The 26,652-nt window shown below is 37.0% G+C and overlaps 1 protein-coding gene across 1 annotated transcript in view; it reads right to left on the bottom strand.

The window, feature by feature from the left end:
* Positions 1-3,880: 3,880 nt before the first annotated feature.
* Positions 3,881-26,652, bottom strand: part of myo10 (myosin X) — a 161,579-nt gene continuing 138,807 nt past the window's right edge. The window contains exons 28-41 of the mRNA XM_088085923.1: positions 18,994-19,089; positions 17,958-18,051; positions 17,338-17,393; positions 14,721-14,863; positions 13,920-14,111; positions 13,281-13,438; positions 12,362-12,485; positions 11,194-11,491; positions 10,233-10,440; positions 9,936-10,072; positions 9,711-9,831; positions 8,726-9,202; positions 7,984-8,175; positions 3,881-7,695 (exon numbers count right to left, since the gene is read on the bottom strand). Coding sequence (XP_087942049.1) covers positions 7,585-7,695; positions 7,984-8,175; positions 8,726-9,202; positions 9,711-9,831; positions 9,936-10,072; positions 10,233-10,440; positions 11,194-11,491; positions 12,362-12,485; positions 13,281-13,438; positions 13,920-14,111; positions 14,721-14,863; positions 17,338-17,393; positions 17,958-18,051; positions 18,994-19,089 — 2,407 coding nt within the window. The 3' untranslated portion in view covers positions 3,881-7,584. The remainder of the gene's footprint in view (positions 7,696-7,983; positions 8,176-8,725; positions 9,203-9,710; positions 9,832-9,935; positions 10,073-10,232; positions 10,441-11,193; positions 11,492-12,361; positions 12,486-13,280; positions 13,439-13,919; positions 14,112-14,720; positions 14,864-17,337; positions 17,394-17,957; positions 18,052-18,993; positions 19,090-26,652) is intronic.

Consider the following 26,652-nt stretch of genomic DNA (forward strand, 5'->3'; position numbering starts at 1 on the left):
AATAAAAAATGGAAAACTATTCAAAGAGAACTTTGTTGATCAAAAGAAATAGAATGTAGCTACAGATGAGGAGATAGTAAAAAAAGGTGAAGAAAAGAAAACAAAAGAAGAAAGAACAAATCACGGTTAAGCAAGAAATCGTGCACATGGTGAGCAGTTGTCGACTCCTGCAGTGAGGCGTCCTATTCATGACCTAAAGGAAATCACTCATGGCATCATCAGTGACATCACAGAAACATGACATCATCAGTGGGACCTGCGGGGTCTCCGTCTGCGGATGGGGCCTGTCTGCGTCTGCGTCTGCGTCTGCGTCTGCGTGGCATTGTCAGACAACGACGTGATGGGAGAACAGGGGTTTTATTCATAAACTCTCTAAACGACCTTCTGTGATGTAACAAAGACACACCCCCGATTTTGTGATTTTTCTCCACATCTTTTTAAAGATGCTGGAGAGCTCATGTGAAGGTCCACAATTTGTTACATCAATACAGTGTCATAGATGATGTCACAGGTTGTGACAGTGGAAATAATCTATGATGTCATCAGTGATATAAATGATGTTCAATGACATCATCAGTGACATCATAGTGTTGCCTCTGGAAGGTTACGAACAGGATCCTTAAAATACAACGATCATAACCTCTGTTTTTGTCTCTCCTCAGGTTCTCCTGTTCTCCTTCTCCGCTTCCATCACCACACAGATGAGCATTGAGCTCAGCACAGATTTGGGGACAGGTGACACCAACAGATTTGTTTACATTCAGAAATATTTTTTTTAAAGATGGAGAACCATCTTACCGTCATTTCTAACAGAGGCTACAAATAAAGGAACCTGATCCTGATTCCAAGAAAACTTGAGAGACCAAAAGAGACAGATTTTGTGATTTTATGACATCAGCAGTGACAATAAAAAAAACAACTTTTGAACACTGTAATTGTTATGCTCAAGCTACATGTTTAATGAAGCTGCTTAGCGTCTGCGTCTGACAACACGCCTGCGTCTGCGAACAGCGGAGGACCTGCGAGGTCTCCGTCTGCGGATGGGGCGGGAAGCCTGTCTGCGTCTGCGTCTGCGTGGCATTGTCAGACAATGACGTGATGGGAGAACAGGGGTTCTATTCATAAACTCTCTAAACGACCTTCTGTGATGTAACAAAGACACGCCCCCTGATTTTGTTAATATCCACATGTTGTGACATCATCAATTTTGTCATAGATGATGTCACAGGCTGTGACAGTGGAAATAATCTATGATGTCATCAGTGATATAAATGATGTTCAGTGACATCATATGTGACATCATAGTGTTGCCTCTGGCAGGTTAATAAACAGGACCCTTTAAATACAATAACCATAACCTCTGTTTTTGCCTCTCCTCAGGTGATGATGGAAGCAGTGAAAGAGAACAGGAGAACCTGTTGAGAGACAGCTGAGTGCACAGATCTGGGGACAGGTGACACTGACATGTAAGTTACACAGGAACATTTTTTTGGAGATGGAGAACCATCTTAACTTTATTTGTACCTGCAGGTAAAAATAAAATAACCACAACCTTGTAAAATACATCATCTTGTGATGCACCTGGACTGAGCCTGATTCCAAGAAAACTTGAGAGACCAAAAGAGACAGAAAATGATGCACATGTTGTGTTGTTATTAGGTACTCTCACAGTAAGGGGTGCTATTTTTAACTTAAGGAAATCACTTGTGACATCAGCAGTGACAATAAAAAAATAACTTTTGAACACTGTAATTGTTATGCTCAAGCTACATGTTTAATGAAGCTGCTTAGCGTCTGCGTCTGACAACTCGCCTGCGTCTGCGAGCAGCGGAGGACCTGCGAGGTCTCCGTCTGCGGATGGGGCGGGAAGCCTGTCTGCGTCTGCGTCTGCGTGGCATTGTCAGACAACGACGTGATGGGAGAACAGGGGTTCTATTCATAAACTCTCTAAACGACCTTCTGTGATGTAACAAAGACACGCCCCCTGATTTTGTTAATATCCACAGGCTGTGACATCATCAATTTTGTCATAGATGATGTCACAGGCTGTGACAGTGGAAATAATCCATGATGTCATCATTGATATAAATGATGTTCAGTGACATCATATGTGACATCATAGTGTTGCCTCTGGAAGGTTATGAACAGGATCTTGATGATGATTGTTGACAAAAGACAAAAGGAGATTTTATGATGTATGTATGTATGTATGATGTATGTAAAGGATCCTATTCATAACCTGCTAGATACAGCACTATGATGTCACTGATGATGTCATTGATGATCATAAATATCACTGATGACATCATAGATTGTTTCCACTGTCACAGCCTGTGACATCATCTATGACATTGTATTGGTGATGTCACAGCCTGTGACATTGACATTGTATTGGATCCTATTCAGTGGCAAAAATGATGATGTCACAACTTGTGGACCTTCACATGAGCTCTACTGCATCTTTAAAAAGATGTGAAGAAAAATCACGAAATCAGGGGGCGTGTCTTTGTTACATCACAGAAGGTCGTTTAGGTCGTTGTCTGACAATGCCACGCAGACGCAGACAGGCTTCCCGCCCCATCCGCAGACGGAGACCCCGCAGGTCCTCCGCTGCTCGCAGACGCAGGCGTGTTGTCAGACGCAGACGCTAAGCAGCTTCATTAAACATGTAGCTTGAGCATAACAATTACAGTGTTCAAAAGTTATTTTTTTATTTTTCTCATTTTCGTCAATGCTTATCTGTGTGGTGATGGAAACAGACAAGAAGAACAGGAGAACCTGTGGAGAGAACAAAACAGAGAGGTTATGATTGTTGTATTTTACCTGCCAGAGGCAACACTATGATGTCACTGATGATGTCACTGATGATCATAGATATCACTGATGACATCATAGATTGTTTCCACTGACAACCTGTGACAGGTTTCTCTCTTTTTTCTCTCCACATGTTCTCCCTTTGTTTTTCTCTCAACGGGTTCTCCTGTTGTGTTCTCTGTCGCGGGCTCTTGAATATCTCCACACTCACCTGGAGCATCTTATCCTGCGCATTTTCGGAAGAATCGGGAGTTCAGCCTCTCTCCAAGAGTTCAGTTTCAGAGCCCGAGCTGTTCTTGGAGGTGAGCCAAACTAATTAAAGTATTGAAATACTTTATGTACTATATAGCATTTAAACACAGCTGTGGCTTAAAAAATTATTTTTTGAAAACATGCCTGGCACAATCCGGAAATTGGTCGCTCCACCAGCGGAAGTTATCTGTTTATAGCAGCATTATTCTGCTTTTCTAAAGTACTATCAGCTGATAATCTACGCCAGCATATTGATACTGGTATTATGTTGATATTATGTTTATTGATAAGTATTCTGTATTTGCAAAGTAGCAACATAGTACACTTAAAGTATATAACTAAGTAAGTGTTTAATGTAACTTTAAAATGCTCTGCAAGGGTCTCAAACACAATTAAAAGTGTTTTCAGGGAACACAAAAAAGTATGCACATGCTTTGGACATGGTTTTTGTTCCCATTTGTGGATTATAAAGTTGAAAGATTTAGTCTTTTGGCTTTTTTTAAACCGTTTTTTCTACTTGCAGTGCTTTTTCCATGGCCATCTGTTGCCAAATTCGTGAAGATGTTCCTGCGATTCGGCTGGTTAGATGGAACAAGGAACAGACAACATTAATGGGTAAGTTATAATATTTTTTTTTCTCTGGTCTAGTTTGTCAAGACCTTCTGATGAATGCACTGTCCCCTGTGTCAAATGTCTGGCACCAAACTGATCTCAAACTAGCTGAATAAAAGTGACCCAAAACCTAAAACCACTGTTGTTGATCCAGTCTGTTAAACAAGTGTAGAAAAAAGAAGAATAAAACAGCGACTATGACTTCAAACCAAATATGTAACCATTTATTTTCAGAATCATCCTTTCAATACATAACACAGCTAATACAGATAAAAAACATGATACCAGTAATGTGTCAAAGATCCACTGTCAGTCAGATGAAAAATACAAGTTTTTTATCTTGAGAAAATCACCATCTGGTCATCATTCAGGAGAAAAAAATAGAAGGCAAAGACTTACAGTATAAAATGTACAGCCACTTGATTATATAATATATATATTTATATATATAACATTGCACATTATACCAAAAAAATGAAGAAACCACACACAGGAAACAAAATAAGTGTACACAATATACAACAAGGCACTGTGGAAGAAAACCTGCACACGCGTCTTTGGAAGGATCTGCCGCCTGCGGAGCTCCAGTGAAATGCTGCTGTAGGAATGTTACGCTGCAAACCGTCCAGCCGAGCAAGTCGTCCAAACTAAACCTGATTGTTTAAATCATCCACATATTTCTAATTATGTTTCAAGAGTTAAAATAGCGTTTTAAAGCTGTATATATCACACAGTAAGACTGCTGCATCTGTCGGTTTGGAGGAAGACGATCATTTCTGCCGTTGGGGGTGTACTTACTCTTTAAAGGGAATGTTTGTGTCGTTGCAATGCAACAAAAATGATCGTTGTTTTAGAGAAAAGATTCTTTAAAGATTCTTTAAACACGTTTTGTTCTTATTCAAGTTCAGTATTTTAAAGTCTGGACCCATTTTTCCTATGTTTTTGTGTCTTTGTGACTAAAAGGAACAAGTATTTTTAAAACTGGTCTACTTTTGAGGAAGAGCGCTACAGACGGCAGAAATAGTTTGTCATGTGAACTCTCAAGGCATGTTTCCACCTAAAGTGTTTGTTTTTGTCATTGACGGGCAGACTGTTATTGTAACAGGCCGACGGATCCCTACAGAGGTAGATCCCTTTGATAAAAAGCAAGATCCTTTTTGTTAAACCAGAAACAGCCAAAAATTGCTGTCGCCAAACTCATGAGACTCCATTTAAATAAATAGTGATTTTATCATCACACACTTCCTTCAAAGTCAACAGAAACGAAATAAAACTCACAAAAGCAATCTGTGCTCCTCGTTTCACCCTTCATTCACACGGTTAAAGTGAAAATACGATGTTCTGTACAGTCTGGCGAGTTTGGTGATGGCGCTTTTGGGGCGTCTTCTGGTTAAACAAAAAAAGAGTTGACTCCTAAACAAAAAGTAGGCATCCTTTCCATAAACTGATGGACAATAATAATAACAATAACTCAATATCTCAGCCTGTCAGTCGTAAACACGAGCACTTTTCATTGAAATAAACTGACAGTATGAACATGAATCGATACATCGCACCACTGCCTGCTGCCTGGACCAATGTCAAAAACTCATGTTCCCGTTAGACTTTTAGAGCACAAAACATGGAAAAATAAGGGCCAAGTTAGAAAATACTGAAATTAACCTTTAAGAGTGGGCTATTAGTATATGTAATGTTCTATTGCAGTATAGTTTATTTTCTGTATAATTAATTACAAAACTGTTTATGGACAACATAACCAGACAGGAATGTTAGATTTTTGCTAATCCTGGGATCCTTATATTGTTTTACCATATGAAAGCATTGCAATATGAACTTAACAATTCATGGAAATTTGGTACCAGCTTCAATTCAAAACTGTTCTCAAAACTGCGTCTGAAACTAAATTCTCCAGCCACACTGGGTCCATTCTCTTGCAGACATATCTGTTTAACCATCTTCCAATTTAAATTCAACTTTGCCTCAGAGGTGCACAGGTGTTGCAGCAGTCCGTCTGATGCAGGCGTTTGGACTATTAGAAAAGACTTTAGCTTGGATGACTTGTGCAGCTGGACAAAGTCTGCAGTGTAAAAGTAAATTGGCAGTTAAAGGGAACATGGGAGCACCTTCCAGAATTCGTTCGCATTGGAACGAGAGTGGCATCAATAAGACAAAGTCGAGTTCAGTTCGCCCTGCTTTAGTTTGCACAGGCACTTGTGTGACCCTCAAAGTCGTCGGCAAATCATTCGAAACAATCAATCACAAACTTGAAATGCTTGAGACGAGTACAGTTGCATATTATTTACAGTGAACGGATCAATCATCCTGGACAAAGTTTGTATAGAAGGTGAAGTCCCAGAGTTTTCAGAGCAGAGGAAAAGGCTTTAGGCTTTAACTATTTTCTTTTCTTTACCTTCTCTGCTTCTTTTTTTTTACATTCAGATGTGTAGATGCGCTTCTCTTAAAGTCAGATTCTCACACATTAACAGACACGAACAAAAACCTCAGTAACAAACAGCCCCATCCTGCAACATCTGCATCAGGAAGAAATGAACCGTTTTATTCCAAAACATTAGACATCGCTGTTATTTTGACCCTGGACTAAGACATGTGGGTACTCTTTTGGATTTTGCTGTTGAACACAAAATTGAGTAATCCTAAATGCACTTAAACAGATTGTTTCTATGTCAAATAAAATATTGTTAATCATGTAGATGTTATCCTGTAAACCTTAGATTCGAGGTTCTTGATCCCTTCACGGCTTCAGGAGGCAAATTAATTCATGAAATGGTAAATTATGTTAAGGTTAATGAAGGTTAACTGTAGGTTAAATGTTGGCATTATATGTTCCCGATATGTTACATTTTAAGCTTTTTTGTAGCAGAAACGTTTAAAATCTGCGTTGGTGTTGTTAGCTTTATGCACTAGAACCAAAAGGATAATGTTTAGCCATTTTCGGTGGCACAGTTTTGTCAGGAAATACAGCCACGTTTCATATAAAACAGCTACTTTTTGTGGCGCTGCCCTGGTGGAACAATAGTGGTGCATCTCCTCCTAAAAAACTGTTTTTTTGGTCTCAAACAGTAATCTGCATGAGCCTGCGGCTTTGCAGTCACGTCCTCAGTGATTCACCTTCACCTCCTGATGAAGAGTCAGCTCATATACGACGTCATTTTAAAAACATAAATATGACACATATGAAAAGCATAAAAGTAACATATTTGAGTATTTGTAGAAATGTACAATGCCAACATTTTTTTTTCTGGCAGCTGAGCCGGATAACTTCCGAGTTTTGTAAGTCTGCTCGGCCTTATTACAAAACTCATGGTTTCGTAAAAATTACACGACTCGTGTAGCTTGTTTGTTGGAGAAAGCTTCGAAAAGCTGACAAAGAAATTTGATTGAAATTTCTGAAAGTTGAGTTCAGCATGTTGACTCCTCTGCGCTCGTGTTCTGATTGATTGTGAGCGTCATCCCTTAATTTTCTCTCATCGTGATAATCTAATATTCTTAGGTCGTTTCTTGTAGTTGGTTTGTTTACACTCTCACTCTTTGACGCTGAGAAATGGTTCAGGTTGTTTTTCTGTGTGTGAACTGTAGCAGAGCTGAGCCTGAACAGCTGATCCTTCCAGCATGAAATGATCTGCTTTCGTTAAAAGTTGTATCAGACGCGGATGTTTAATGTTTTGGAATGAAACCAGTCAAAAATAATAATTTGAGCTGATTAACATGAAGAGCATTGTGGTTTGTCTCCAGCATTCACAGAGTCAGTCTGACATGTCAGATGTACGAGCTGCTCTCTCCAGAGCGCCGAGGATTGGCGTCCATGCGCGGCCAACGGCGGCCACGCTCGACCGTCCGCGGCACTCCGGCAAGTGGCCTTAAGGTGAAAGGTTAAAGGGGCGGAGTTCACCAGGCGCTGCACTGGCTGCCGTGGCTGCTGACGGACTGACAGTTGCTGTAGCGCTTCTTGACGATCATGCTGATGTAGGCCTTCATCAGCTTGGCGATGTCCATCACCTGCAGAGGAAGAGGAGGAGGAGCGTCAATGCGGGTCATGATATTCAAAGATTAAAGGTTGGTGCTTGGTTTCTTTTTCTGCATGCTTTCTAAATTTGTGAGGATTTAGTCACATCAGCATTTATTCCGATACAACCATCAATAAATTCATGCGTGCTTTTAGAGTTGACATGTGAATAGGAGCCACTGGTTAACCGTTAAATGATTTCAGTTCTAATAAATGTCCTTCACAAAATGTAAATAATTTATTTCAACATCAAGAAACCAAGAGGTATCTGTTGTACGAACCATTTGCGTTTCAAACATCAGCTCTCGGCCCTCCACGGCGATCTTGTAGGCGTTGGCCAGCGGCGCTCCAAAGGAGAGAATCTGTTCATACGGGAAAACCTCCAGAGGCCACGGCTCCCCTCGCTTGTACACCGATATCGCCTCACGACTCACGCCCAACCACAGCTCGGCGGGGAACGTGCCGTCCCGACACTAAAAGACAAGCAGAAACAAAAAGCATGAGGGCTGGCCTTTATCGTGCTTCGGCTCAGATATCTGAGATGGAGGAAGGATTCAGATCTTCAGTAAAAGTAGCAACACCACAGAGCAGAAATACTCAGATACAAGTAAAAGTCCTGCACTTCAAATACTCAAGTAAAAGTACAAAGTATAAGTCTGTGTAAAGTATCAAAAAATAAAATGGCCTTTTTGGAGAAAAATCCATTTTCTCTTACTGAATTATAATTGGTAGAGTGAAAACGGAGAAGACGAAGGGCCAACGAAAGCAGAGTGAACTCTAATAACAATGTTTCAGTACAAATACCTTCATCAGGTTATCACAAAGTATTTTCTTGAATCCCCTGATATAAAAAATAAATAAATGAATTCCAATAATTCTAAACACCAACTGTCACTTCTTTAAAAAAAGCAACAAGAACAACTGAAATAATATAATTTCCTTAAATCTGACAGCAAATATTCAAATAAAGGATCCACTAAATAAGCAAACAAATGAAAAACGTGACATTATTTCTGTCCTCACCTCCACGTTGAACAGCGTGGATCCGTATCCCTGCCACTCCTTCACCACAGCCATGTATTTGACCATTGCCTGTTCCTGGTTCATCCCCTGCAGCTTCTTCCACTTGTCCATCACGCTGGTTCTCACCGCCGCCGCCTCCTCCCTCATCCACGCCTCGAGGCTGTTCTCCTCCTCCAGCTTCTGCCGACTCACCGAGCCGCTCCTGAAGCTCCGCCTCAGCGTTCCTTCCAGGAAGCTCGAGCGTTTCCTCTCTGACGTCCCCGAGCGTTCGGCCACCGAGCCGGTGCCCGGAGCGAACGTCTTGGCTGAGTTCTGGACCCGGGCCCGCAACCGCACCATGGGGAACACCTGGGACATTTCAGGGACGTTGGCCTGGGAGCTGTGATCGCCCAGGAGGTACTGAAGTCTGAGGGCGGCCAGGAACTGAAGAGTCTCCTCGGGGCCCGGATACTGACCACGAATGACGGCTTCATGGGCCTGAAGACAGCAGACACAGAAAATACAGCATCAGACAGCTTCCACATCAACTGTCCCAGTAAGTCCATTTTTTTAAGCTTGCATTTTGAAAGTACAATACAAAAAGAAAAACTGGATTTATTATGAAGTGAGATTTGAGCCAATGATAAAAAAGTTTGCAATACTGATTGTCATACTACAGATTACACTACAAGTTTTTGGATGTCTTACTCTGAGGAATACAAAATTGTGAAAACCTTTGGGCATAACTTTTTGCAAATGTTTGTGGAACAGTTCAGTGTTAGTCTAAGTTAACGTTTGTGCCAAATTTAAAGGAATTACCTCAAGGTGTTCTTGAGATATCACGTTCTCAAGAATAAGATGGACTTAATGGTTAGCTGAAACCCTGTTTTCTGTCAGTTTTGCTGGTTTTTAATTGCGGCTGCAGATTAGCTGATAAGCTCAGACGGATCATCTGTCAGTCAGACGGCTCTCCATGAAGGAAAACGCGTGTTTGGTTGTGTCTTACCTGTTCAAACATGAAGGCAAACTCCACGCTGTCTTTGGGAACGTTGTCTGTGTCCAGGAAGCAGTAGAGCTTGAAGTAAAACTTCCAGCCGGTGTTGTGTTCGTCTGGGCTGGCTGAGAGCCTGGAGACCAGAGAGACTTTTTAGGACTGGCAGCAGAAAACACTCGTCTGCTTCACACACAAAAACATACACTTCCAAACGCTCGCAGGCACGGCGGCGCTTACTTTTCAAACTTGGCGAGCACGTCAGCCACCACTGTGCGGCTCTCGATGGCTTTCTCTGTGGTGTCGTTGTGTTCAAACAGAGCAAACATGTTCCTGCTGTCCTCCATGGCGAGGCCTCGGATCAGCTTCTCCACCACCTGACACACACACACACACACACACACACACACACACACACACACACACACACACAGAACAACATGCAAACACGGTTTTTAGGGGCACTGTCTAATAATCTGCGGTTTGATTTTCTGAGATGTGCAGTTGAGGTGAGATCTGATGAAAGCTGTCACTGACCTCTCCGGCTGTTGTGTGCGAGTTGATGGTGATCTTGCAGGATCCTCCTCCGTGGCAGTGAACGGTGGTGCTCATGTCCTGCCGGGCCACGATGGAGCGGATCTCCTCCTGCGACGGGACGTTCTCTCTGGCTCGAGTCTTCCTCAGAGACTCCAGGGCGAAGGCGGCGTAACGATCCATCTCCGAACCGGGGAGGAGCTCTCGAGTCCTGCGGAGAGAGCGATTTGGATCGGTCAAGGTGAAAGATTTTACAAACATTATGATACAAATATAAAATCTGAGCATGAACCCTTTAAAATGTGGATGGACAGTTTTCTTTTGTGGTGTTCAGACAGCGTTCACAAGCATTCAAACCTTTGAAACCTGAAGAAATTAGTTTTATTTCTGTTAAAAGCAAATTCGCAAAAAATGTCCTGCACATTGCAAGAAATAATTAAAAGGTCGCGAGCAAATTACCCGAAAATTAACTTGAAGAAATAGAGATAGAGAGAATTTTCAGAAAATTATTTTTAAGAAATGAAAGAAATGTCCAGATATTATATTTATAATTAAATCAGTTGTTTATTCAATTTAGTTATAAAAAAACAATGTATTTATTGTTTTTTATCAATCTCTTATTTTTATCGCATTTTTTCAGGTCATTTCCAGTTTCTGTTTTTTAAATTTTCTTTGGATTTGATTTGGTCATGGTGAGAGATTCCACCAACAATAAGACAAATATATAAACTCTGAACATTTACCCTTTAAACTGGGATCAGCATCAGTTTTCCTGTACAGTATTCAGACGCCGTTCACAAGCATTTAAACTTTTGAAACTTGAAGAAATTGGTTGAATTTCTTTAAAGAAACAAATAAAAATCGGAAACTGCTCCGGTTTCAAAGGGTTTATCTTTAAAGAAAAGTCCATTGCGTCCCCTAAAACACTCCTCCCGTCTCCCTCCACCTGTAGACCTGTTTATACCTCTTCAGGTGGAACTTGAGGTATCGGAGGATGCTCCTGGTCGGGATGAAGGTGCAGCACATGCAGGCCAGGATCTTCCAGCTGCAGAGGTTCCCGGGGCTTCCTGGCTGCGGCGGCCGCGTCGTCTGCTTGATCAGCTGGCAGTAGAGCTCGTCCCGCAGCGGTTTGAGCTCCTGGCCGGTCTGCAGGATGCCCTGGATGATGGGCACCGGGTCGGCCACGCCCTCCAGGTGCTGCAGAGAGCTGAAGACTTTGAGGGCCTCCTCCTGCAGCGTCGTGTAGCTCCTGTTTCTCAGCGCTGAGGAGGAGAGGGAGGAGGTTAGTCGAGTGTTTGATGGTCACGAAGCTTCTTGTTGCACATCGCTGTTTGTGGTTAACTCAACATTGTTCTGTGATTTATAGCAAAGGAGGTTCTGCTGGCTTCTCTGGGTTAACCCTTTGAAAACCTGGATCAACATAATTTTTTGGTGCTGCATTTACACATCTTCATAAAAAATAGAAAATATTCGCAATATGTTGCTGCGAGCTTTGATTATGAAAAAAAAGATTTGCTATTGTTTGAAATAGGCAAAGGTTTCATGTTTTTTTCAGATAATTAGTTGATTAATCGATTGTTAATTTTACCAATAATTGATTAAGGAAAGTTATTACGATTTTATGTACCTTGTGAAACATTAAAAAAACAGCTGTTTATTCTTCTGCTAAATTAAGAATGAAAAACAACGCATTAAGTTAAAAAGAACAAACAGCTTTTTTACTCTCAAAACTCAGTTCCTCTCATTAAATAATAACGCGGTACGACACAGTGCAATGCAACACAAATATTGACATTTCTGAATTTATTTTTAACAAAAGCTGATGAGCAGGTGTGTTCATATCCATGTTCTGTCATTCTGAAGTCATCTCAGTCAGACGGGTAAAACCTGAACCTGTTTCAGAATATTTACATTAAAAAGCATAAAAAAAGAAAACAGATTAACTAATAACATCCATTAAAACTTGATTTTTAAAGCGATGTAAGAACTGGATTCCTGAATCTGTAATTCATGCATAAATTATCACAGACAGCAAAGTGTGAAAATTAATTATTAAATAACATGCTTAGTTTAAAATGAAAAATAAAAATGGAATTTATATTTGATGATGTTTCAGTTTCTGTGCGACTCACTGGTGAGGTGGATGTCTCCGTAGGGCAGCGGCAGCAGCGGCGAGTGCAGCGGGTGATGACTGTAGCGAAGGATGGGGTTCCTCTTGTAGATCTGCTCCACCACCTCCGAGTTGAGACAGTTTTCCTGCAGAGAGCAGAGCAGAGCTGCTGACCTGAGCGTTCACCGAGCTAAAGATCTGAAACGAGGACTGACGTCTTTACGTCGGCTCAGTCTGACTTTGACTCGATCTGGAGCAGCTGGTGAATTTGTCAATACAGTCATTTATCCCTTTGAAACCTGAGCAAATGATCTTAATTTCTCTCAGCAACTTAAGAAAAAAAATACCCAAAAATTTAACAGAAAATTTGTAAAATAAATAAATAAATAGATTGAAAAAATTCACCAAAAAAAAGAAGTAAAAAGCAAACCTGAAAAAATTGTTTTAAAATACAATAATTTGTGTAACACTGTTTTAAATGTTATTATTCATTAATTCGTTATCCATAACCACCTCGTAAGGGTTGTTGAGGGGCTGGAGCTATCCCAGCTGTCATTATATATATATATGTAAATATGGTAATTATACATATATTTATAGTTATAATAATTTTATCCTTTTTTTAGTTTTTATCTTTTTTTGGCAATTGAACTCTTCCTCTACTTATTTTAATATATATTTTTCTAAATCTGCTAATTTCTGGCTATTTGTGGAACATTTCTTACCAAGTTGCTAATTGCTTTTTTTTCTCTCATGTTTTGAAAAAACATCAAACCAATTTTAGGTTTAAAGGCTCAAAAACAAGAAAAATGAAAAATGATCCGAGGTTTTCTGTCCAGGTTTCACAGGATTAGGCCGATGAGACCTGAATCTGAGAATAATGATTATGGCAGAAACAGCGGTTTCAGAGTGACGGATGGAGCGTTGAACAGGCGTCCTACCTTGATGTCCTGGATGAGCTGCTGCGTCGGCGTGTCGATCGGCGCTTTGGTGTCGATGACGTTCTGGATGGAGTTGGCCCAGCGCGTGGCCTCGTTCAGCAGCTTACAGTACAGACGGTACGAGTGTTTACGGCCGTACACGATCACGTTCCAGTAGCCTGTCAGGAGGACGACACCAAGAAGAGTCGCACGAAATGAGTCACGGTGAACGACATGGCAAAGCTACGAACGTCTGAATTCAGTTCAGTGTTTAACCCTTTGAAACCTGCATCCGCATCACTTTTCTTGTGCTGTGTTCAGACGCCTTTGCGCGAGTTTAAACCTTCAAAAACGGAGCAACGTGGCTTGATTTCATTTGGATTTTTATTGTTATTATTTTTTAAGACACTAAGGAAAAATGTCCAAAAATATATATTTATAATTAGCATAATTATATATGTTTATTCATTATTTTTCTATTTTTCCAGACAATTTTCTTGTACTTTTACAATGTTTTTGCTAATTTTTTGGGTCATTTCTTTATTGGTTGCTCGTTGTCTTTTATGTTTTTGGAAGACATCAAGCCAGTTTGCGTAAGTCTCAAAGGGTTAATCACACACACAAGACACCAGAATCATTTTTTAATTTTTCTTTTCTCACCAGTGTCCTTGAAGACCTTTTCGTCGGGCTGAACCACTGAGCAGAGGCTGTTGAGCACCAGCGTTCCCAGCTTCAGGGCGTTACGTTCGGAGCTCTTATAGTAGTCCAGGGAATTGTGGGTAAGCAGGAACCAGCGCTTTTTCAGCTTCAGTGAGGTTTTGGTACTGTTCTTCATCTCTTTGTGCAACCAACCTTTTGGGGGAAAAAAATTAAATCAGGTATTTATGGCTTGAATTTTGTGTCTTTTCACTGCAATTCAACCTGTAGAATTTTTCCAAATGTTGAATTTGATGCAGATTATTGTACTTATACACGCAAATTACACAAAATACTTTGGAAGTTTTTGTCTTTAATTTGAAAATTCTGAAAAATTTGAGTGTTTCTTCACCTGTTTTTTAAAATGCCTTTAAAAAATGTGTAAAAACTTTAATTTTTAAAAATTTATTTTTTTCATTGTAAATTTCAAACACAGAGCTATTTATTTTATCCACACGTTTTTTTTGTTTTTTTTTAATATATATCTAGTATTTGTGCAATTAAAAAAAATGCTATTAATGCTACTAATGCTATTTATTTGAACACATCAGCAATGATTTTCCACTTTTGAAGTTTCAAAATGAGCTAAAACTGAACAAGTAAAAAAGTTTAAAAAGTCATAACTGTCACAACAAGTCACCAACTTCCACAACAAAACTGTATTTCTGATTTATTTTCCTGATTCTGATTCTAGGGGAGACTGCAGCCTCGGAGCCGTCCTCTGAGATACAAAGACAAAGGGACGTTAAGCGATCGGGCTGTCACCTCTGATGATGAACTCCTGCCCGTCCACGCGGGTGTCTCCCTTGGAGCGCTGCAGCAGAGTGATCCAGTGGTGCATCTCCTCGGGCGTGTCGGCGTTGCAGTGCAGGACGCGGTTCGCCGTGATCATGACGAAGGAGTTTGGCCTGTGAGTATGGAGACATTTGGTTTATGGGAATATTGATAATAATGAGAGACACAGAGAAGACATCATCACAATTTCCAAAATAACAATTTCAGTCACTTTCAAAGTAGATGAAAAACGATGTACCATCCTAAAAATCCTAAAAATGTCACAGTATAGTATGAAGTACAAAGAAAACAAATGTAATTGTATAGTTTTTTGTTGAAAAAAAATCATATGTCATAGTATTGTATGTCATCCAAAAAATCCTAAAACATCATAGTATAGTTAGTCGCCCAACAAATAAATAAAAACTACACAGTTAATTAAATTGTCCAAAAAACTTCAAAGAAATATCATAATGTAGTATGTTGTCAAAATAAATGGTAAAAAATTCATAGTAAAGTATGTTGAAAAAATCATGAATCACCTCCTGAGTTTGTTTGTGATCTTAAAAGTCCTAAAAATGTAATAGTGTAGGTTATATTCCAATAAATCATGTTAATGTCATAGTGTGGTATCAATTTTAGCCTTTTTTGGCCTTTGTTTCCACTTTGTATACTATGTTGCATCTCAACAAGCTATAAAATGTCATTTTCAGCCATTTTTGAGTTGGGTCAAAACTTGACATTTTCGCCATAGTATAGTATGACAATTTGTTGCCATTTTTGCAACATGTTCAATTCTGAAAAAAATTTTTGGACTTTTTTTTATCTTTGTTTCCACTTTGTATACTATGTTGCGTCTCTACAAGCTATAATATGTCATTTTCAGGCATTTTTGTGACGGGTCAAAATTTGACATTTTCGCCATAGTATAGTATGCGATTTTTTGGCCATTTTTTCAAAATACCAAATTTTGAGTTTTCTGGACTTTTTTGGTTTTTGTTTCGACTTTAGATACTATGTTACGTCTCTTCAAGCTATAATATGTCATTTTCAGGCATTTTTTGGACGGGTCAAAATTTGACATTTATTGCCATAGTATAGTATAAAAATTTTTCCCAATTTTTTGAACATGCTAAATTATGACTTTTTAAGCCTTTCTTGGCCTTTGTTTCGACTTTGTATACTATGTAGCATGCCTATAAGCTATTATATGTATTTTCAGCCATTTTTTGGATGGGTCAAAATTTGACATTTATTGCCATAGTATAGTATGTGATTTTTGGCCATTTTTTCAACATGCTAAATTATCATTTTTTTGGACTTTTTTAGCATTTGTTTCCACTTTGTATACTATTTTGCGCCTCTACAAGCTATTATATGTCACTTTCAGGCGTTTTTAGAACGGGTCAAAATTTGACATTTTCGCTATAGTATAGTATGCGATTTTTTTCCCCATTTTTTCAACATGCCAAATTATGAGTTTTTTGGACTTTTTTGGTCTTTGTTTCCACTTTGTATACTATGTTGTGTCTCTACAAGGCATAATATGTCAATTTCACGCATTTCTGGGACGGGTAAAAATTTGACATTTTCGCCATAGTATAGTATGCGATTTTTGGTGATTTTTTCAACATGCTAAATCATGAGTTTTTTGGACTTTTTTGGTCTTTGTTTCCACTTTGTATACTATTTTGCGCCTCTACAAGCTATAATATGTCATTTTCAGGCATTTTTAGAACGGGTCAAAATTTGACATTTTCGCCATAGTATAGTATGCGATTTTTTTCCCCATTTTTTCAACATGCTAAATTATGAGGTTTTTGGACTTTTTTAGTCTTTGTTTCCACTTTGTATACTATGTTGCGTGTCTAAAAGCTAGTATATGTCATTTTTAGGCATTTTTAGAACGGGTCAAAATTTGACATTTTCGCCATAGTATAGTATGCAAATTTTTTCCCCATTTTTTCAACATGCTAAATTATGAGTTTTTTGGATGTTTTTGGCCTTTGTTTCCACTTTGTATACTATGTTGCGTCTCTACAAGCTATTATATTTCATTTCCAGGCATTTTTGGGACGGGTCAAAATTTGACATTTTTCGCCATAGCATAGCATGCAAATTTGTTGCCATTTTTTCAACATGCTAAATTCAGAGGATTTTTAGCCTTTTTTGGCCTTTTTTCCAGTTTGTTTATGATGTTGCGTCTCTACAAGCTATAATATGTCATTTTCAGGCATTTTTGGGACGGGTCAAAATTTGACATTTATTGCTATAGTATAGTATGAGATTTTTGGCAATTTTTTCAACATGCTAAATTATCATTTTTTGGGACTTTTTTTTTGCCTTTGTTTCTACTTTGTATACTATGTTGCATCTCTACAAGCTATAATATGTCATTTTCAGGCATTTTCAGAACATGTCAAAATTTGAATTTTTTTTCGACAGGGATATCTAATGCAAATGTGAAAAGCAGCATGAAAACACTTTAATCTAACTAACACTTTTTCTTTTCTTCTTTCCTTTGCTACAGTGTGTGAAACAAACAGTCAACCATTGCAGGTGTGCACAAAGAAAATCCGAAGACGTGATGTGTGATGTAGGTCCTCACCTTTCCGGATTATCTGACGCACAAACCGAATCGATCATCCCCACATCCAACGTGCCCTGAGGAGACAGAGGGAGAGAGGAAGGTTCAGTGACAGTGTTCAGGCTTTGGATAATGAGTTTGACCTTCCTCTGCCCCGTGGAAACCAATTATGTGTCTCTCACACACACAGGGATAAAAGCAGCAACACATTCACTCACAGGTCCGACACTGAGGAAAGGATACGGCATTTCAAACAAATCTGTGTCCTGTTAGTTCACTACAAAGGACTAGAGAATTGAGCAGAACAAAAGGCAGGTGGCATGAACATGAAATACACAAAGAAGTGTGCTCAGATTGATTAAATACATTTTAGAGGTAGCACAATTGCAGTAAATTCCATAAAAAAAAGAACAGTCATGAATAGAAACACATTTGACAATGTTTATTATGTTGTGATGATTCAGAAAGAAGATTCTGGCTCCATCCTGTTGTTTTAACACATAATGTGACTATGTAACCATAAGTATGTTTTTAGCACCAAAACCAAAAAAGCATTTTTCTTTATAGAAGCAGCAGATTGTATCATAACTGTTAATGCAACTCCATTTACCAGAGTGCTTTGCTTCTTCTGCAGTACTCACCACAGCATTCTGGGGGTTGGCCTGCTCATCGTGCATCTCTCTGATCTCCTGCTCTGTCGAACCGTGGACCTGACTCAGCACGCTGAACCACTGGCTGTAATCATAGAGACGACACAGGCTTCATCATCGTGACAAGAGACAAAGTTTATTTTGGGCTATTTCTGGTGTAGTTCGCTCATCAAACAAGGGTATAATTGTGTAAAGATTTAAAACAAAAAACAAAAAATGTCTCCTTTCAGTTCACATTTAAAGATTTTCAGGTAAAACTATTTTCCTGATATACTTTTATGTACATGTACGATTGGTGTGTTTATTTCAGCAGTTTAGTGTCTCATGTTAGATTATGTATTTTTCAAATGTTAAATAATTTTCTTAGAACTCAAATAACTTGTCAAGCACAATATTCAAGTGTAAGAAATGACTTTTTTGGAAAATGTGCTATTAATATTATTAATGCATCCTGATTAGTCTTTTCGTGTCAATATACTGTACAGAAAACAAGAGCAATAATAACTACAGATATAAGTATGAAATATATGAAGGAAATTCTGTGTTCACACTAATTCTGACTCAGACATATGGAGCTGATGTTGGCTCACACAGAGAGAGACTGGGACTGTAAGCCTGCTGCCAACAAGCAAATGGACACACACACACACACACACACACACACACACACACACACACACACACACACACACACACACACACACACACACACACACACACACACTCAAACACACTCCTATCACACCAGACATATATATGAAGGAAGTGGACTGTCCCTCTGACAGGAAATCAATGTGTTGCCAGGGGCAACTGGCACGCAAACCCATCAGCCACAATACCCCTTTCTCATTATGCTGCTTCTGACTGAAAGCGTCTGTAATACTGTGTGTATGTCAGTGTGAAAGGAGGTTTTTGGGGGAAATAAAATGAAAAAAAGGGGTTGGAGGGGCTTCAGGATTGACGTTAGCTTTATATTAAGTGTCTTTAGGGTCAGACTCCATCTGTGTCTGAAACAAACAGAACTTACCTGGCATCCTCGGCAGACTCTGCGATCAAATGGTAAGTCCTCTCTGGCATCACAATGTCGATTCCATTCTCCTTACCGGTGTTATCGATAATTTCTCTGCAGATCACAAAAAACAGTGAAATGGCTCAATATTAAATTTTTTCAAAATGCTAATTATGAGTTTTTTGGACTTTTTTGGTCTTTGTTTCTACTTTGTATACTATGTTGCGCCTCTACAAACTGTTATATGTCATTTTCAGGCATTTTTAGAACGGGTCAAAATTTGACATTTTCGCCATAGTATAGTATGCGATTTTTGGCGATTTTTTCAACATGCTAAATTATCATTTTTTTGGACTTTTTTGGTCTTTGTTTCCACTTTGTATACTATGTTGCGTGTCTAAAAGCTAGTATATGTCATTTTCAGGCGTATTTAGAACGGGTCAAAACTTGACATTTTCGCCATAGTATAGTATGCGATTTTTGGTGATTTTTTCAACATGCTAAATTATCATTTTTTTTTTAACTTTTTTAGCATTTGTTTCTACTTTGTATACTATTTTGCGCCTCTACAAGCTGTTATATGTCATTTTCCAGCGTTTTTAGAACGGGTCAAAATTTGACATTTTCGCCATAGTATAGTATGCGATTTTTTTCCCCATTTTTTCTACATGCTAAATTATGAGTTTTTTGGAATTTTTTAGTCTTTGTTTCCACTTTATATACTATGTTGCGTGTCTAAAAGCTAGTATATGTCATTTTTAGGCATTTTTAGAACGGGTCAAAATTTGACATTTACGCCATAGTATAGTATGCGATTTTTTTCCCCATTTTTTCACAATACCAAATTATGAGTTTTTTGGACTTTTTTGGTCTTTGTTTCCACTTTGTATACTATGTTGCGTCTCTACAAGGCATAATATGTCATTTTCAGGCATTTCTGGGATGGGTCAAAATTTGACATTGCCGCCATAGTATAGTATGCGATTTTTGGTGATTTTTTCAACATGCTAAATAATGAGTTTTTTGGACTTTTTTAGTCTTTGTTTCCACTTTATATACTATGTTGCACCTCTACAAGCTATTATATGTCATTTTCAGGCATTTTTAGAACGGGTCAAAACTTGACATTTTCGCCATAGTATAGTATGCGATTTTTTTCCCCATTTTTTCAACATGCTAAATTATGAGTTTTTTGGAATTTTTTAGTCTTTGTTTCCACTTTGTATACTATGTTGCATGTCTAAAAGCTAGTATATGTCATTTTTAGGCATTTTTAGAACGGGTCAAAATTTGACATTTTCGCCATAGTATAGTATGCGATTTTTTTCCCCATTTTTTCAACATGCTAAATTATGAGTTTTTTGGACTTTTTTAGTCTTTGTTTCCACTTTATATACTATGTTGCGCCTCTACAAGCTATTATATGTCATTTTCAGGCATTTTTAGAACGGGTCAAAACTTGACATTTTCGCCATAGTATAGTATGCGATTTTTGGTGATTTTTTCAACATGCTAAATTATCATTTTTTTGGACTTTTTTAGCATTTGTTTCTACTTTGTATACTATTTTGCGCCTCTACAAGCTATTATATGTCATTTTCAGGCATTTTTAGAACGGGTCAAAATTTGACATTTTCGCCATAGTATAGTATGCGATTTTTTCCTCCATTTTTTCAACATGCTAAATTATGAGTTTTTTGGACTTTTTAAGTCTTTGTTTCTACTTTGTATACTATGTTGCGCCTCAACAAGCTATTATATGTCATTTTCAGGCGTTTTTAGAACGGGTCAAAACTTGACATTTTCGCCATAGTATAGTATGCGATTTTTGGCGATTTTTTCAACATGCTAAATTATCATTTTTTTTGACTTTTTAAGTCTTTGTTTCCACTTTATATACTATGTTGCGTGTCTAAAACCTAGTATATGTCATTTTCAGGCATTTTTAGAACGGGTCAAAACTTGACATTTTCGCCATAGTATAGTATGCGATTTTTTTCCCCATTTTTTCAACATGCTAAATTATGAGTTTTTTGGACTTTTTTGGTCTTTGTTTCCACTTTGTATACTATGTTGCGTGTCTTAAAGCTAGTATATGTCATTTTAAGGCATTTTTGGGACGGGTCAAAATTTGACATTTTCGCCATAGTATAGTATGCGATTTTTTTCTCCATTTTTTCAACATACCAAATTATGAGTTTTTTGGACTTTTTTAGTCTTTGTTTCCACTTTATATACTATGTTGCGCCTCTACAAGCTATTATATGTCATTTTCAGGCATTTTTAGAACGGGTCAAAACTTGACATTTTCGCCATAGTATAGTATGCGATTTTTTTCCCCATTTTTTCAACATGCTAAATTATGAGTTTTTTGGACTTTTTTGGTCTTTGTTTCCACTTTGTATACTATGTTGCATATCTAAAAGCTAGTATATGTCATTTTTAGGCATTTTTAGAATGGGTCAAAATTTGACATTTTCGCCATAGTATAGTATGCGATTTTTGGTGATTTTTTCAACATGCTAAATTATGAGTTTTTTTGACTTTTTTAGTCTTTGTTTCCACTTTATATACTATGTTGCGCCTCTACAAGCTATTATATGTCATTTTCAGGCATTTTTAGAACGGGTCAAAATTTGACATTTTCGCCATAGTATAGTATGCGATTTTTGGTGATTTTTTCAACATGCCAAATTATGAGTTTTTGGGACTTTTTTGGTCTTTGTTTCTACTTTGTATACTATTTTGCGCCTCTACAAGCTGTTACATGTCATTTTCAGGCGTTTTTAGAACGGGTCAAAACTTGACATTTTCGCCATAGTATAGTATGCGATTTTTTTCCCCATTTTTTCAACATGCCAAATTATGAGTTTTTTGGACTTTTTTAGTCTTTGTTTCCACTTTATATACTATGTTGCGCCTCTACAAGCTATTATATGTCATTTTCAGGCATTTTTAGAACGGATCAAAATTTGACATTTTCGCCATAGTATAGTATGCGATTTTTTTCCCCATTTTTTCAACATGCTAAATTATCATTTTTTTGGACTTTTTTGGTCTTTGTTTCCACTTTGTATACTATGTTGCGTGTCTTAAAGCTAGTATATGTCATTTTCAGGCGTTTTTAGAACGGGTCAAAATTTGACATTTTCGCCATAGTATAGTATGCGATTTTTGGTGATTTTTTCAACATGCTAAATTATCATTTTTTTGGACTTTTTTGGTCTTTGTTTCCACTTTGTATACTATGTTGCGTGTCTTAAAGCTAGTATATGTCATTTTAAGGCATTTTTGGGACGGGTCAAAATTTGACATTTTCGCCATAGTATAGTATGCGATTTTTTTCCCCATTTTTTCAACATGCTAAATTATGAGTTTTTTGGACTTTTGTAGTCTTTGTTTCCACTTTGTATGCTATTTTGCATGTCTAAAAGCTAGTATATGTCATTTTTAGGCATTTTTAGAACGAGTCAAAATTTGACATTTTCGCCATAGTATAGTATGCGATTTTTTCCCCATTTTTTCAACATGCTAAATTATGAGTTTTTTGGACTTTTTTGGCCTTTGTTTCTACTTTGTATACTATTTTGCATGTCTAAAAGCTAGTATATGTCATTTTTAGGCATTTTTAGAACGGGTCAAAATTTGACATTTTCGCCATAGTATAGTATGTATTTTGGCGATTTTTTCAACATGCTAAATTATCATTTTTTTGGACTTTTTTGGTCTTTGTTTCCACTTTATATACTATGTTGCGTGTCTAAAACCTAGTATATGTCATTTTTAGGCATTTTTAGAACGGGTCAAAATTTGACATTTTCGCCATAGTATAGTATGCGATTTTTTCCCCATTTTTTCAACATGCTAAATTATGAGTTTTTTGGACTTTTTTAGTCTTTGTTTCCACTTTATATACTATGTTGCGCCTCTACAAGCTATTATATGTCATTTTCAGGCATTTTTAGAACGGGTCAAAATTTGACATTTTCGCCATAGTATAGTATGCGATTTTTTCTCCATTTTTTCAACATGCTAAATTATGAGTTTTTTGGACTTTTTTAGTCTTTGTTTCCACTTTGTATACTATGTTGCATGTCTAAAAGCTAGTATATGTCATTTTTAGGCATTTTTAGAACGGGTCAAAATTTGACATTTTCGCCATAGTATAGTATGCGATTTTTTTCCCCAGTTTTTCAGCATGCTAAATTATGAGTTTTTTGGACTTTTTTGGTCTTTGTTTCCACTTTGTATACTATGTTGCGCCTCTACAAGCTATTATATGTCATTTTCAGGCATTTTTAGAACGGGTCAAAATTTGACATTTTCGCCATAGTATAGTATGCGATTTTTGGTGATTTTTTCAACATGCTAAATTATGAGTTTTTTGGACTTTTTTGGTCTTTGTTTCCACTTTGTATACTATGTTGTGTGTCTTAAAGCTAGTATATGTCATTTTAAGGCATTTTTGGGACGGGTCAAAATTTGACATTTTCGCCATAGTATAGTATGCGATTTTTTTCCCCATTTTTTCAACATGCTAAATTATGAGTTTTTTGGACTTTTGTAGTCTTTGTTTCCACTTTGTATGCTATTTTGCATGTCTAAAAGCTAGTATATGTCATTTTTAGGCATTTTTAGAACGAGTCAAAATTTGACATTTTCGCCATAGTATAGTATGCGATTTTTTCCCCATTTTTTCAACATGCTAAATTATGAGTTTTTTGGACTTTTTTGGCCTTTGTTTCTACTTTGTATACTATTTTGCATGTCTAAAAGTTAGTATATGTCATTTTTAGGCATTTTTAGAACGAGTCAAAATTTGACATTTTCGCCATAGTATAGTATGCGATTTTTGGCGATTTTTTCAACATGCTAAATTATCATTTTTTTGGACTTTTTTGGTCTTTGTTTCCACTTTATATACTATGTTGCGTGTCTAAAACCTAGTATATGTCATTTTCAGGCATTTTTAGAACGGGTCAAAATTTGACATTTTCGCCATAGTATAGTATGCGATTTTTTTCCCCATTTTTTCAACATGCTAAATTATGAGTTTTTTGGACTTTTTTAGTCTTTGTTTCCACTTTATATACTATGTTGCGCCTCTACAAGCTATTATATGTCATTTTTAGGCATTTTTAGAACGGGTCAAAATTTGACATTTTCGCCATAGTATAGTATGTATTTTTTCCCCATTTTTCAACATGCTAAATTATGAGTTTTTGGACTTTTTTAGCATTTGTTTCCACTTTGTATACTATGTTGCATGTCTAAAAGCTAGTATATGTCATTTTTAGGCATTTTTAGAACGGATCAAAATTTGACATTTTCGCCATAGTATAGTATGCGATTTTTTTCCCCATTTTTTCAACATGCTAAATTATGAGTTTTTTGGACTTTTTTAGTCTTTGTTTCCACTTTGTATACTATGTTGCATATCTAAAAGCTAGTATATGTCATTTCTAGCCATTTTTAGAACGGGTCAAAATTTGACATTTTCGCCATAGTATAGTATGCGATTTTTGGTGATTTTTTCAACATGCTAAATTATGAGTTTTTTGGACTTTTTTAGTCTTTGTTTCCACTTTATATACTATGTTGCGCCTCTACAAGCTATTATATGTCATTTTCAGGCATTTTTAGAATGGGTCAAAATTTGACATTTTCGCCATAGTATAGTATGCGATTTTTGGTGATTTTTTCAACATGCTAAATTATGAGTTTTTGGACTTTTTGGTCTTTTGTTTCTACTTTGTATACTATTTTGCCTCTACAAGCTATTATATGTCATTTTCAGGCATTTTAGAACGGGTCAAAACTTGACATTTTCGCCATAGTATAGTATGCGATTTTTTTCCCCATTTTTTCAACATGCTAAATTATGAGTTTTTTGGACTTTTTTAGTCTTTGTTTCCACTTTATATACTATGTTGCGCCTCTACAAGCTATTATATGTCATTTTCAGGCATTTTTAGAACGGATCAAAATTTGACATTTTCGCCATAGTATAGTATGCGATTTTTTCCCCATTTTTTCAACATGCTAAATTATCATTTTTTTGGACTTTTTTGGTCTTTGTTTCCACTTTGTATACTATGTTGCGTGTCTAAAACCTAGTATATGTCATTTTCAGGCATTTTTAGAACGGGTCAAAATTTGACATTTTCGCCATAGTATAGTATGCGATTTTTGGTGATTTTTTCAACATGCTAAATTATCATTTTTTTGGACTTTTTTAGCATTTGTTTCTACTTTGTATACTATTTTGCGCCTCTAAAACCTAGTATATGCCATTTTCAGGCGTTTTTAGAACGGGTCAAAATTTGACATTTTCGCCATAGTATAGTATGCGATTTTTTTCCCCATTTTTTCAACATGCTAAATTATGAGTTTTTTGGACTTTTTTAGTCTTTGTTTCCACTTTGTATACTATGTTGCATGTCTAAAAGCTAGTATATGTCATTTTCAGGCATTTTTAGAACGGGTCAAAATTTGACATTTTCGCCATAGTATAGTATGCGATTTTTTTCCCCCCATTTTTTCAACATGCCAAATTATGAATTTTTGGACTTTTTTAGTCTTTGTTTCTACTTTATATACTATGTTGCATGTCTAAAAGCTAGTATATGTCATTTTTAGGCATTTTTAGAACGGGTCAAAATTTGACATTTTCGCCATAGTATAGTATGCGATTTTTGGCCCCATTTTTTCAACATGCTAAATTATCATTTTTTTGGACTTTTTTGGTCTTTGTTTCCACTTTATATACTATGTTGCGTGTCTAAAACCTAGTATATGTCATTTTCAGGCATTTTTAGAACGGGTCAAAATTTGACATTTTCGCCATAGTATAGTATGCGATTTTTTTCCCCATTTTTTCAACATGCTAAATTATGAGTTTTTTGGACTTTTTTGGTCTTTGTTTCCACTTTATATACTATGTTGCGCCTCTACAAGCTATTATATGTCATTTTCAGGCATTTTTAGAACGGGTCAAAATTTGACATTTTCGCCATAGTATAGTATGCGATTTTTTTCCCCATTTTTTCAACATGCTAAATTATGAGTTTTTTGGACTTTTTTAGTCTTTGTTTCCACTTTGTATACTATGTTGCATGTCTAAAAGCTAGTATATGTCATTGTTAGGCATTTTTAGAACGAGTCAAAATTTGACATTTTCGCCATAGTATAGTATGCGATTTTTTTCCCCATTTTTTCAACATGCTAAATTATGAGTTTTTTGGACTTTTTTAGTCTTTGTTTCCACTTTATATACTATGTTGCGCCTCTACAAGCTATTATATGTCATTTTCAGGCATTTTTAGAACGGGTCAAAACTTGACATTTTCGCCATAGTATAGTATGCGATTTTTTTCCCCATTTTTTCAACATGCTAAATTATGAGTTTTTTGGACTTTTTAAGTCTTTGTTTCTGCTTTGTATACTATGTTGCGCCTCAACAAGCTATTATATGTCATTTTCAGGCGTTTTTAGAACGGGTCAAAATTTGACATTTTCGCCATAGTATAGTATGCGATTTTTGGTGATTTTTTCAACATGCTAAATTATCATTTTTTTGGACTTTTTTAGCATTTGTTTCTACTTTGTATACTATTTTGCGCCTCTACAAGCTATTATATGTCATTTTCAGGCGTATTTAGAACGGGTCAAAACTTG

The sequence above is a fragment of the Plectropomus leopardus genome, chromosome 12, assembly GCF_026936395.1.
Source record: "Plectropomus leopardus strain MGB_pleo_1.0 chromosome 12, ASM2693639v1, whole genome shotgun sequence".
In the NCBI taxonomy this organism is placed as follows: Eukaryota; Metazoa; Chordata; class Actinopteri; order Perciformes; family Serranidae; genus Plectropomus; species Plectropomus leopardus.